Source organism: Scyliorhinus torazame, chromosome 6, assembly GCF_047496885.1.
Source record: "Scyliorhinus torazame isolate Kashiwa2021f chromosome 6, sScyTor2.1, whole genome shotgun sequence".
In the NCBI taxonomy this organism is placed as follows: domain Eukaryota; kingdom Metazoa; phylum Chordata; class Chondrichthyes; order Carcharhiniformes; family Scyliorhinidae; genus Scyliorhinus; species Scyliorhinus torazame.
Window position 1 is genome coordinate 58,573,403 of NC_092712.1, and position 13,301 is coordinate 58,586,703.

Consider the following 13,301-nt stretch of genomic DNA (forward strand, 5'->3'; position numbering starts at 1 on the left):
GGCAGCCCAATGGTCCTCAAGTTTTGTGATCTGGAGTCCTTTTCCAGATCGTCAATCTTGGCCTTCATCAGTTTTTGCCGCTCCAAGATCATCATCCCCTCTGCCTTCAAGGAAGCATTCCAATCTTCATGGCCTAAGATCATCTCCTCCATCTTCTGGATCGACAAGCTCTGTGCCACCAACTGCTGTTCCACCCTTTCCAGGGCTGCCCGAAGTGGTTCAGTCACTTTCACCAAGTCGTCCGTGACCACTTGCCTTTGCTTCCTAAATTCTGTTGATAGGAACTCCACCAACTTCTCAGTCATCCACTGAGCGAGCAACGATGCCACAAGTTCCTCCATCATGTTTTCACCTCCCCTGTGTGTCCTCTGAGTCCGAAAGTGCCCTTTATTCGACACTCTCCTCATATGATAACTTTTCGACATCCCACACTGCAGGAGGAATCTTAGTTCTTCCACTGTGCCACTTTTCCACTAGCACAGCACTCGAAAAACGGTCAGAAAGGACATATAAAAGTCCTCGGGCAGAAGCCACCTTATGTGCGCCCAATCACTTCATGGCCACCACCGGAATTCCGTGTGTTATTCTATTTTATTATACTATACAGTGGTAAACAAAAGTTTAAAGTGTGTTATTGCAGGTCGGTCATGTTGAATGTACATCCTTTGGGATGTTGGAGGTTGTACCGGTACAAAGTACCTTTGCTGACTACGTCAGTAAGAAGTGTCGCCAGCTGCAGAAACTTGAGCTCTGGGTTGCCGCTTGAGTCACTGTGGTGCGTGTGCAAGGCTGAGGATTGTGTGGATGGCACACTGAATAGATGGTCGCATCACAGCTAACCAGTAAACAGACAAAAAGGGAAAGCCAAAGTATATAAAAGAAACAGACAAGTAGGGCAGGAATCCACTATCCCGACCCCCAGTCCATTGCCCTTCATGGTGACCCCTTTGTTCATTGGTGTCATAGAATTATCATAGAATTTATAGTGCCGAAGGAGGCCATTCAGCCCATCGAGTCTGCACTGGCTCTTGGAAAGAGCACCCTACCCAAGCCCACACCTACACCCTATCCCCATAACCCAGTAACGCCACCCAACACAAAGGGCAATTTTGGACACGAAGGGCAATTTATCATGGCCAATCCACCTAACCGGCACATCTTTGGACTGTGGGAGGAAACCGGAGCACCCGGAAGAAACCCACGCACACACGGAGAGAACACAGACTCCACACAAGCAGCGACCCAAGCCGGGAATTGAACCTGGGACCCTGGAGCTGTGAAGCAATTGTGCTAACCACTATGCTACCGTGTTGCCCATTAACTTCCCAGAAGGTTGACTGCCATTAGTAATCCCCTAGTCCATCTGTGACGGATAAGAAAGGAGGCATTGCTAGACTAGGCTCTTGGAAATCCAAAGAATCCCTACATTGCAGAAGGAGGCCATTCAGCCCATCGAATGGCCCAATGAGGTGGGCCAAGTAGATCAAGTGTCATTTGGGGCAATATTTAGGAGATAGTGATCATTGTATCATAAGTTGTAAGATGATGGTGGAAAAGGACAAAGGCCAATCCACAGTAAGAATAATTAACTGGGGGAGAGCTGACTTCAATGGGGGCACAAATGTTTTTTATAGACTGGAACTGTAGGATGTTGGAAAAAACTGTAACTGAACAATGGGCTACCTTCAAAAAAGAAATGGTTCAGGCACAATCAAAGCGTATTCTCTCAAAATCGAATGGTAGGGTGAACAAATCCCAAACTCCCTGGGTGTAAAAGGTGATAGAAATTAAAACAAAGAATTAAGAAGTATGTATATGTTAGACATATATGTGTTAGACAGAATATAGAATTGAAAACCAGGCTGAAAGCAGAAGGGAGGTGAAGAAGTAAATAAGAGAAGTGAAGAAGGATTATGACAAAAGATTGGCTTGGCAGCCAACATAATAGGGAATACTAAAGTCATGTACAGGCACCTTAAATAGTAAATGGGTGGTAAGAAGAGGAGGAGGGCCGATTCGGGACCAAAAAGGATGAATTACACATGGAGGCCAAGAACATGGCTGAGGTGGTAAATGAATACTTTGTATCTGTCTTCACCAAGGAAGCAAATGTTACCCAGGCCAGGGTAACAGAGGAGGAAAATCTGCCATTAGAAGGGTTCAAAATTGATAAGGTATTGGATAAACTGCTGGTACGTAACGTTGACAAGGCACTGAACCAGATGGGACGCATCCAAGGTATTGAAAGAAGTGAGAGTGGAAAATGCAGGGTCACTGCCCATAATCTTTCAGTCTTCCCTAGACTTGGGAGGTGCCAGGGGACAGGAGAGTTACAAACATTACACCTGTGTTCATAAAAGGTTGTAAGGCTAAGTCAAGCCATTACAGACCAGTCAATTTAACTTCAACTGGCGAGGGAGCTTCTATAAACAATTATTCGGAATAGATTTAGTACTTGTGACAAAATTAAAGATTATTATTATCACATGGAAAAATGTGGGTTGATTAGGAAGGGCCAGCATGGATTTCTTAAGGGAAAATGGTGTTCAACTAACTTGCTAGAGTTTTGGGCAGAGGTGACAGAGGCTTGATGAAGGCTGAGAAGATTTGGTAGAGATGTTCAAAATCATGAGGGGGCTGGACATGAGGGAGAAACTGTTCCCACTCGTAAAAGGACGACGAAAGAGAGAGCACAGATTTAAAGTGATTTGCAAATGAAGCAATTGTGATGTGAAACAAACGTTTTCACACAGCGAGTGGTTTGGGTCTGGACTGCACTGCATGGAAGTGTGGTGGAGGCAGGTTCAATCAAGGTATTCAAGAGGGCATTAGCCGATTATTTGAATAGAAACAATGAGCAGAGGTGCGGGGAAAAGGCGGGAAAACAGCACTAAATCATAATGCTCATTTGGAGAGCTGTGTTCAACAAAAGACCTTGGGCGGGATTCTCCGGAATCGGCGCGATGTCCGCCGACTGGCGCCAAAAACGGCACGAATCAGTCCGGCATCGCGCTGCCCCAAAGGTGCGGAATTCTCTGCATCTTGAGGGGCCGAGCCCTCACCTTGAGGGGCTAGGCCCGCGCCGGACTGATTTCCGCCCCGCCAGCTGGCGCGGAAACTGGGACTCTGGCGCTGTGAAGCCGCAGTGCTAATCACTTGTGCTACCGTGCTGCCCACAAAGGGCAGTCCTGGACGTCCTGGAACATTTCCTCTGCTCTCCTGGTAATTGCCTGCCATAACAAATTTCCGAATAGAGAGCTTGTTTTGGGAATCTTGTGTCACATATGCAGACAATGTGGCCCACCCAACTTCGCTGATTCACTACAACTCAGTTCCTCCTTACTGGGGATGTTGACATGAGAGGGGACACTGATACTGGAGTGGCTATCATGTCATATTGAATTTGCAGATAAGCACCAATCTCTTTACTTATGTAACCTATACTTGTATCTGGTTGTCCATATTCAGATTTGTGTACAGTATGATTACTGGTGTGCTGGTAGTTAACTTTATTATTTTTCTGTCTGACCTTGGCAGGTGCTTTTTCACAAATATATCTACTAACACAATCATTGTATTTGACTGACTACAGATCACAAGGATCCAAAATCCCACTCTTTGGCGACTGTATGTTGCAAGAAGAAATGAAATGAATAGACAGCGACCTCATCAGCAGAATGAAAAATGTCTTTACCATGGAACTTACCCAGATATATGTCCTAAGATCAATGCAGATGGTTTTAACAGGAGCTACTGTGGTTTAAATGGTAAGTTTATCATTTGTGAATGAAAAGACACTCTGATGCTATACCCATATGAGCAGTACAGGATAGACTCTGCCAGGAGTACTGAAACAGAACATTTATTGTGAAGAAACATAGGGAGATATTGGCCAGGATTTTATGGCCTTGACACTGTGTCCTGCCAGTGGATACGGAAGGCCATTTGAATTTCTGTTTACTTTGATGGGACCATAATATCCTGCCGGGTAGGAGGCGCCATAGAGTCCTGGCCATTGAGTTTTGAGAGTGGTTACTTAATGTTCAATCCATAAAGGAAGATTGTTTAGATCACAGGACTGCAACCTGCAATTCCAAAGCTGCAGGAGGCTCTTTAATAACTCGATTGCAGCTTGTTAGCGGGAATTAATCCAAAAGAAACACTCGGGTCTGCTACAAACATCAAACCGTTTATTGTATTACACCACTGGGGAGCAGGCAACTGGGCAATCCAGGTGCCTCTCCACTGAACAAAGAATATTATCATCATTTATACAATTACAAATAGTTAGTTGGCCCTCCTCAGCTGGACGTAATCCAATCATAACGATTGTACATTGATTTTTAGAACCAATGAAATTGATTACTAGGCAGCTGGAAATGGCGTGATCATCTCATGGACAACGCGGGGGTTACTCATGGTCTTGTGATGTCTTCCAGATGCCCTTAATCGACTGTCCTTGGGTCTTATGCATTGGCTCCCCTTATCTTAATTTTGTGACAGGCTGGTACTATTGCCAGCATCCCACAAGAACATCTGCCCGGAGGTTGCTGATTAGGAGCATTTCTGCTGAATGCGCCTTTTCTGTGTGTCTGTGTGAGACGGTCCTTACGAGGAATGTGGTCAAGTTAGTTAACTAGGCCCCATGATGCCTCACAAACATTTCACTGCGAGCTATAAACAGTATAATGTGCTTTTAAAAATACGTGTTGTTTATATAATATTTATTGCAGGTGTCGCTGCCCTGGGAGAAACACTTCAACACCGTTCTTAATCTTTTCCATTTGGATCGCATTAACGTGCAAAAAAACTACTAAATGAAAAGCAACAGTTGCGTGTTTATTATGGTGGTAAAAAGGCTAATCATTATGTTGCTCTTTATGGTTTTAAATGATTAGTGAAAAACACTGACTATTGCTGAAAAGCAAAGATACGTCTCTGAAACTTTTCATCTTGCACTCATCCGGACAAATGCAAGAATGCTAAATTTTAACTGACCACAACAATTTATACTATAGAAAAATGGGTGCTGATTGGTTGGCAGTTCAAATACGATTGGCCAAGGCACTGCCATGTAAAAAGCAATGGGAAACTATAGGTTCCCCAAGCTCCTGGGTAATTCAAACACGAGGCTTGAGCACATTTCTTTCATTTGCAGGGTATAGATGCTCACACATAAATGCTGGAGCAAGTATAAACATGGCACGTTACAAACTTGACTGATTAGGTTAAATTGTTTGTTAGTGCAGCTTTTCGCACACTCTGGGCAGAATCCCCGCCATAGAATCAGATGTACGGCTTTTATATCTGACATCGCACTGGCACTGAAAGTCATACACAATGCTGCTCAATTAGACGGTAGGCAGAACATCCTTCTGGACTGATGACAGAATCCTAGTAATGGAAAATACCACGAGTGTAGCTACTGCATAGTAGTAGTGTTAAAATGGGGGGGGGGGGGGAATCCTGCTCTAAATCAATCGGTTCGAGTGATACAGCTGCACAGGGAAGGCATAGGTATTGTCACTGGACTATAATCCAGAGACCCATGGTAATGCTCTGGGGACCCGACTTTGAATCCCGTCACAGCAGATGGTAAAGTTTGAATTAAATTAAAAATCATCTGAAATTAAAAGTCTGATAACATGAAACCATTGTCCAATTGTTGTAAATGACCTTGGGGTCCCGGCCCTGAGTCACTGTCCGTGTGAAGTTTGCACGTTCTCCCTGTGTCTGCGTGGGTTTCACCCCCACAACTCAAAGATGTGCAAGTTAGATGGATTGGCAATGCTTAATTGCCCCTTAATGGGAAAAAAATAATTGGTTACTCTAAATTTAAAAAAAAGTAACTAACCTTAGGGAAGGTAATCAGCCATCCTTAACTGGCCTGGCCCCATGCGACTCCAGATCCACAGCAAGGTGGTTGACTCAGTTTGAGGGCAATTAGGGATGGGCAATAAATGGTGGTCTAGCCAGAAACGCCACGTCTCATGAAAATGCCTTTTATTAGAGGAAAAGATTTCATTGTTGCGACCATTGCTGTTTCAAACATAAATTTTTCTGAAAGTGCTTTTTGATTCTTGTAATCAAGAAAGATTATATAGCCAAAAATGACATATGCACCAGAGTTGAAATTTATTTTAAAAATTACTACTGACAAAATTATAGTGATAATTCGGAGTCAGGTTTATTTTAATTTTGTTTCTTTTTCTACTGATCAATTCATGTATTTTATTAATAATACATGATAATTATACATTCTGCCAGATTCCACTACTTTACTGGATTTGGGTTCATTGGATTTGGGTTTATTGTCACATCTATCGAAGTACCATGAAAAATATTGCTGTGTACAATCCAGACATATCGTTCCATACATAAAAAAACATAGGACATACGATAGATACACAATGTAAATACATAGACTTTGGGTAAAGGGACTGAGTAGTACTACTCAGTCCCTCCTGTATTCTGACTCATCGTTGTTCGAGATCCGACCCACTACGGTCGTGTCATCAGCAAACGTTTAGATGTTGGAGCCACATTTTGCCACACAGTCGTGCGTGTATAGGGTGTATAGTAGAGGGCTACGTCTGCACCTTTGCAGGCCCTGGTATTGAGGACTATCATGGAGGAGGTGTTGTTTATCCTTACTGATTGTGGTCTCTGGGTCAGGAAGTCGAGGATCCAGTTGCAGAGGGAGGAGCCAAGACCTGGGTTTTCGAGTTTTGATCCGTGTATGGCTGGGATAATGGAGTTGAAGGCAGAGCTGTAGTCAATGAATAGGAGTCTGAGTAGGAGTCCTTCCTTGACGAGATGCTCCAGGGATGAGTGTAGGTCCAGGGAAATGGCATCTGCTGTGGACCAGTTGTGGCGGTATGCGAATTGCAGTGGATCAAGGCATTCTAGGAGTATGGAGTTGATGTGCCTCATGACCAACCTCTCGAAGCACTTCATAATGATCGATGTCAAGGCCACCGGGTGATAATAGTTGAGGCATGTTGTCCAGTTCTTCTTTGGCACCGGTATGATGGTGGTTTTCTTGTGGGAACCTCAGAACGGAGTAGGGGGAGGTTGAAGATGCCCGCGACCACATCTGCTAGTTGGTCCACGTAGGGACTGTCAGGACCCATTGCTTTCTGGGGGTTTACTTTCAAGAAGGCTGATCTGACTTCGGAAGCTGTGACGGTCGGTATGGGTGTGTCCGAGGCTGCTGGGGCAGTTGTCAACGGTTTGATGGTTTGCTGCTCAAAACAAGTATAGAATGCATAGAGTTCATCAGGGAGGGGTGCGCTGCTGCCGGAGATTCTACTCAGCTTGGTTTTATAGCCCTTTATGTTGTTTAAGCCTTTCCACAACTGATGAGAGTCCGTGTTGTTAGTATGTGACTTTAGCTTAGTCTGGTATTGTCTTTTGGCATCCCAGATGAAAAGTCATAAATCTGAAACATTGGGTCTGGATATCACGGAGACGAGGGGGATGGAAAATTCAACATGGCTATGTTTCCAGGACCTCTTTGCCCACCACTGCACCCAATGCAATTTTATCAATGGCAGGATGGCAAGATGGTGCCCTCACACTGATGGGCCACTTGCGAGCCTCCTCCTTCTGTGCTTGGATTTTTCCCCATAGTGGGAAAGGTCCATATGAAGTATGCAGCCCAGGAGGCCTCAGGTGGGCTGATGTCCAGTCAGAGGGAGGAGGGAAGCCTCCTTCACAGACCCCTGTTCCCATTGAGACCGCCCTCCCCTCGCACCAGTTCTTCCCACCGTGTATCCCCTCCTCACTGCAGCCCCCACTCCTCACACTGGATAACCAGGTGAGACCCAGAATTATCTTAAATTGTTCCTTTGGACTGGCTGCAGTTTCAGCAATGGCTACCACTCCCGGTATCGCTGCTGACCATTTGATAAGACAGCAGCTTTAAGAGTTGGGACTTCCTCTCCAGATGGGGGCAGGTGCCACCTCTAGCCAGTTAATGGCCTTGCCACTGTTACATGGCAGCCAACCACCCACCTGCCCTGTAAAATGCACCTCATTCACTCTTTTCTACTCTCCACACATGCCTGAGCTGCTCAGTATTTCCAGCATCTGCACTAATTTGCTTTTGTTACATAAATAGGTACTGTTTGAAAATAACTTTATGAAGCCTTATTAGTTATGATAAAGAATGGGGGCAGGCTGGGGGGCAGACAGATACAGTAATAAAATACAAATCTGTCAAAATGCCAAATGTTAACAGCCTCCCTTTTCTAGGGGCTCTGCCTATTGCAGATCCAGGCCCTACTTCACCGCCCCCACTCCCTGCCCGGGAAATCCAGAAATCACACAACACAAAGAGCACAAGAACGGGTGCTGAAAATACCCCACAGGTCAGGCAGCAACTGGATGGAGAAAAAGAGTTAACATTTCAGATCAATGGCATTTCATCAGAACTGAAAGGTTATTGACCCAAAATGTTTTGCTGGATTGTGTGGCCCCCCAGAAAAATGAACAACTGCTGGAGAATGCGAAAGAAACAAGACATTCATTATGTGAGGACGTGTGAAATATAATTACAGAATGAAGTGTTTGAAAGCTGAGCAAACATTGAGTTTTGTCATTAGGGCTGCTGAGTTCAAAGCCTAACTGAGAGGATAGCTGGTTAAGAGTTTAGAATTGTTTACTCTGGAGAAGGCCCAGTGGAGATGCTTCAGGGGAATGATGAATTGAACTGCTAATATAGTCAAAATCACCACAAACCTGTCTCAATCTTAGAAGAGGGTCAGCGTACAGGGATGATATATAGAGACCGCATGGCCAGAGGGACAGTGGAGGGTGAATGAGCAGTATAATTTGAGTGATTTGGATTGATAATTGAAGGCAGTTCAACAGGTGCTGGCTTCCAAGACTGGCTAGCAATTGCCTTTTTAGTTCTACATATTTAACAGAATAGTAGGAAAAATGGAGTAAGGATATGATATTGATACCAAAATCTGTGGAATAAATGGATTGCCATCCACAGCAGTGGGTACTGAATTTCTAATTCAGCAAAGGATTTATGAGTTTGCTGTTCAAGCTTGGCAGCATTAAATCCTAATCTAGATCTAGAGTAGGGAATGAGGTGAATAACATTATTTATTTTTTAATTTAAAATTTTTTTTAGAGTGCCCAATTCATTTCTTCCAATTAAGGGGCAATTTAGCGTGGCCAATCTACCTAGCCTGCACATCTTTGGGGCGAAACCCACGCAGACACGGGGAGAATGTGCACGCTCCACACGGACAGTGACCCAGAGCCGGGATCGAACCTGGGACACCGTGCTGCCCCATATATGTTTTTTCTTACTACAGTACTGAGTAATCTTTCCCCAACTAGCACATGTTCTTTGTTATGGAATAAGAACATAAGAACTAGGGGCAGGAGTAGGCCATCTGGCCCCTCGAGCCTGCTCCACCATTCAATGAAATCATGGCTGATCTTTTGTGGACTCAGCTCCACTTTCCGGCCCGTACACCATAACCCTTAATCCCTTTATTCTTCAAAAAACTATCAATCTCTATCTTAAAAACATTTAATGAAAGAGCCTCTACTCCTTCACTGGGCAAGGAATTCCATAGATTCACAACCCTTTGGATGAAGAAGTTCCTCCTAAACTCAGTCCTAAATCTACTTCCCCTTATTTTGAGGCTATGCCCCCTAGTTCTGCTTTCACCCGCCAGTGGAAACAACTTGCCCGCATCTATCCTATCTATTCCCTTCATAATCTTATAGGTTTCTATAAGATCCCCCCTCATCCTTCTAAATTCCAACGAGTACAGTCCCAGTCTACTCAACCTCTCCCGTAATCCAACCCCTTCAGCTCTGGGATTAACCTAGTGAATCTCCTCTGCACACCCTCCAGTGCCAGTACGTCCTTTCTCAAGTAAGGAGACCAAAACTGAACACAATACTCCAGGTGTGGCCTCACTAACACCTTATACAATTGCAGCATAACCTCCCATGTCTTAAACTCCATCCCTCTAGCAATGAAGGACAAAATTCCATTTGCCTTCTTAATCACCTGTTGCACCTGAAAACCAACTTTCTGCGACTCATGCACTAGCACACCCAGGTCTCTCTGCACTGCAGCATGTTTTAATATTTTATCATTTAAATAATAATCCCTTTTGCTGTTATTCCTACCAAAATGGATAAATACAGTGCTTCATTTAAGAAAGGTATTTTTCACCAGTCTATCTTGCACTCGCTTGCATTTGATATTAGAACTTATTTGACAATATATTATCATATAAAATAAAACCATTTTTACACCTTCACTAATTCTATTATTTAAAACAAGAAGAATATAAGGAGAGTCAAATGGGTAAGCTTGTTAGCATCAGGATATTTTAGTATACTTTTAATAAGCCTTTACACTGCAAGTTTAATATTGCTTCAGAACATCTTTAGCTTCATATCATAAGTAAGCTGTATTCTAAATTGTCCGTGAAGTCTTGCACCAACTCCCTCTCCACTCTTGTGTCCTCTGGTGTGAGGCTGGATTTGATTTAGACTGCATTAACAGTAACATTGCATCAGTGAATATGAACCAACAGTTGTAGTATTATAAATACAATAAAGGTGCAACAACGTTTTTGCACTTCATAACCTAGGTTTACTTCTACAGTGAGTGGAGTGTGTTTGAATAATGGAGAAAGCCATTCAGTATTGACCAAAATTAAATGGATAAAACATGCATCTCTTGGTTCAAGATCATGACAAAATTCAAAAAGTATGATCTCATTAACAATTATTTCAAGTAGAGCTCATGATGCAATTAACATTCAGTAACTAACACCTGGCAAACTTTTTACAGCTGTTTTTTATGGAGATGGGACATATTTTGCTCAGAATGCAAAATATTCTGCACACGACACATATTCCAAACCTGACGCAAATGGAAGCAAAGTGGTCTACAGAGCAAGAGTGTTAACTGGAGATTATTGTAAAGGAGAGAAAGGCCTGAAGGAACCACCACTCAAAGATCCACAAGGAAACAGCAGAGACCGATACGACAGTGTCACCGATGGTGCCTCACCCCCTCAAGCGTTTGTTGTGTTTCAGGATAATCAAGCATATCCAGAATACCTGATTAGCTTTCATGTTTGATGAGTATCTCGAACAGTGAGCAGGACGCAAGCAGTGATAGCCACTGCAACTTCATTCTATTGTACTATATATAAAGATTTAATAAAAGAACATGTGATTTTTCCCCATCTGAAAAGAATCAATTTTCTAACAAGTACAGTCCCAAACCCAACTTTTCACTGAGTGGAGTTTGAACTTCAGCAGTGCTACTTGGCTGCCTGGACTATGTAAGGGCTGGTCGGGCTCCTTGAATCATTGAGATAGAAAGGCAGTTTCACTTTGTTACACCAGAGAACAACCACAACCAACTTCCACTGGCAGAACCATACAAATGCCAGCTCTACTGGCACCTAGCAACCCCCTACAGACAGCTAATGATACAAATTGTTGGCAGCTGTTTAATTGCTAGCTGCAGTTATTAAATCAGATTACCCACTTATCTTAGCCACTAGAGCTGACAAATATCACATTATAAAACTCCCAACAGTTGTTGTTGAAAAGACAATATTCATTTGTCTGCGTTATCAGTGGAGCTTAAGTGCTATGGAACATCTAAAGTTATGAATAATAAAAGCTTTATATTTGATAGTTACTGTGAGCATAGCTAAGAAAATTATGAACAACTCCTTTAGGATTTTAGTTCTTCACAGGAAATTTGAAATGAAAGTCATCAGGTCTGTCCAAAATACCTCTTATATTGTTAAATGAGTATAATGGGAGAGGAAATATTTGCATTTCAGCATATTTGAACTGTTTTCAGCAGACAATATAACGGATGCCATGATTGTCATGATATTGGGTAAAGTACTTTTGACTAAATGGACATTGTACGCATACAGGGAGCAGAACATTTCTCCCATCCCTTCTCAAAATATGTACCTTTGGGCTGGATGGAGTACATTTCTCAGTGATAGTGCAAACAGCCAGTATCTGATCATCACCTGTTTGCATTATTGGCAGTTGAATCTTGACTAAACAGTTTAATGCTTTCTCACCAAATTGTGTTCATATACACATATAAAAATGGTTTATGTGGCTTTCTGAGCATTAATTGTTGAATGTGTTTAATTTGGTGATTGTTATGAACATCATTGTAATACCTCCTTTCAACTTCTTTACTAATAAACAATAATTACAGATGAGTTACTTGTTTGTAATTTGTCGATCCGTGTTTTGTATTAAGCAGTTGTATTACTTCATGCATCACAAATGAAAGGATGCCAGTAAGTGAATATACTGGGCGAGATTCTCCATTGGCCGACGGCAAAATCGGGAAAGGCGGTTGGGCGGAGAATTGGACTTGCCACCAAAATCATGGCCGGTGCTGGGATCACGGCAAATTGCGATTCTCTGGTGTCTCGACAGCAGCGTCAATGCATTCTACTCTGCATGTACAGTGAAAGCCGTTTGCATATCATTAGCAGGCCTGATCCAGTATTCTCCTGGGCCTCCGTGATCCGCCTGGGGAATTCTCGACTGCGAGGTTCACTGGTAGCTTTTAAAACCGCAGTGGCGGATGAGAGAGAGAAAGGAGGAGGACATGCAAAGGTGTGACTGTGGGCTGCCAGTCCTGACACAGGCGGTGGGGGGCAATGTGGGTGACTAGGGGACGGACGGTGAGGCCGGGTGACAGACCGCCATTGCCACGGCAACCATCTTGCTGCGCACCCCACTGACCATCCACCTTGGCCTGTGGTTTTGCAGAGTAACACTGGCCGTTTGGGTGCCCCCACACATAACCCCCACACCCCAGCCCACCACCTCCACATTCCACCCACTAACCCCCACCCCACCCTCCGCCACACTACCCACCCGCCAACCGGCCGGCACTCGCCTGTGGGACATCACGCGGCCCACCATGGGCAATGCCCACAGTAGTCCCTACGTGGGGTGCCAGATGGGGGCATTGGACCATACCGCTGGAAGGGCAGTGACAGCTGATGGTACCCCTGGCAACGATGCCCGTGCCGCGACCAGCGCCGTGATCGTGCAGCGCTTCGGCATGAAGATGCGGTTCAGGTGCCTGGACCGCTCTGGAGAAGCCCTCCAGTACAGTGTTAGGTGGCCTACTGCGTCCTGCACAACATCGCGCAGCAGTGTGGCAACGTGCTGGAGGAGGAGGATGAACATCAGTCCTCGTTCGACGAGGTGGATGCGGGGGACGGCAAGGATAGGCAGGGCATGGGGCCTAG

General features: G+C 44.2%; 1 protein-coding gene across 2 annotated transcripts in view; it reads left to right on the plus strand.

Moving 5' to 3' along the window:
* Positions 1–12,251, plus strand: part of LOC140424806 (protein mono-ADP-ribosyltransferase PARP14-like) — a 163,375-nt gene extending 151,124 nt beyond the window's left edge. For both annotated transcript variants that reach the window (XM_072508229.1, XM_072508230.1), the window contains exons 15-16: positions 3,593–3,767; positions 10,838–12,251. In XM_072508229.1, coding sequence (XP_072364330.1) covers positions 3,593–3,767; positions 10,838–11,130 — 468 coding nt within the window. In that variant the 3' untranslated portion in view covers positions 11,131–12,251. The remainder of the gene's footprint in view (positions 1–3,592; positions 3,768–10,837) is intronic.
* The last annotated feature ends 1,050 nt before the right edge of the window (positions 12,252–13,301 follow it).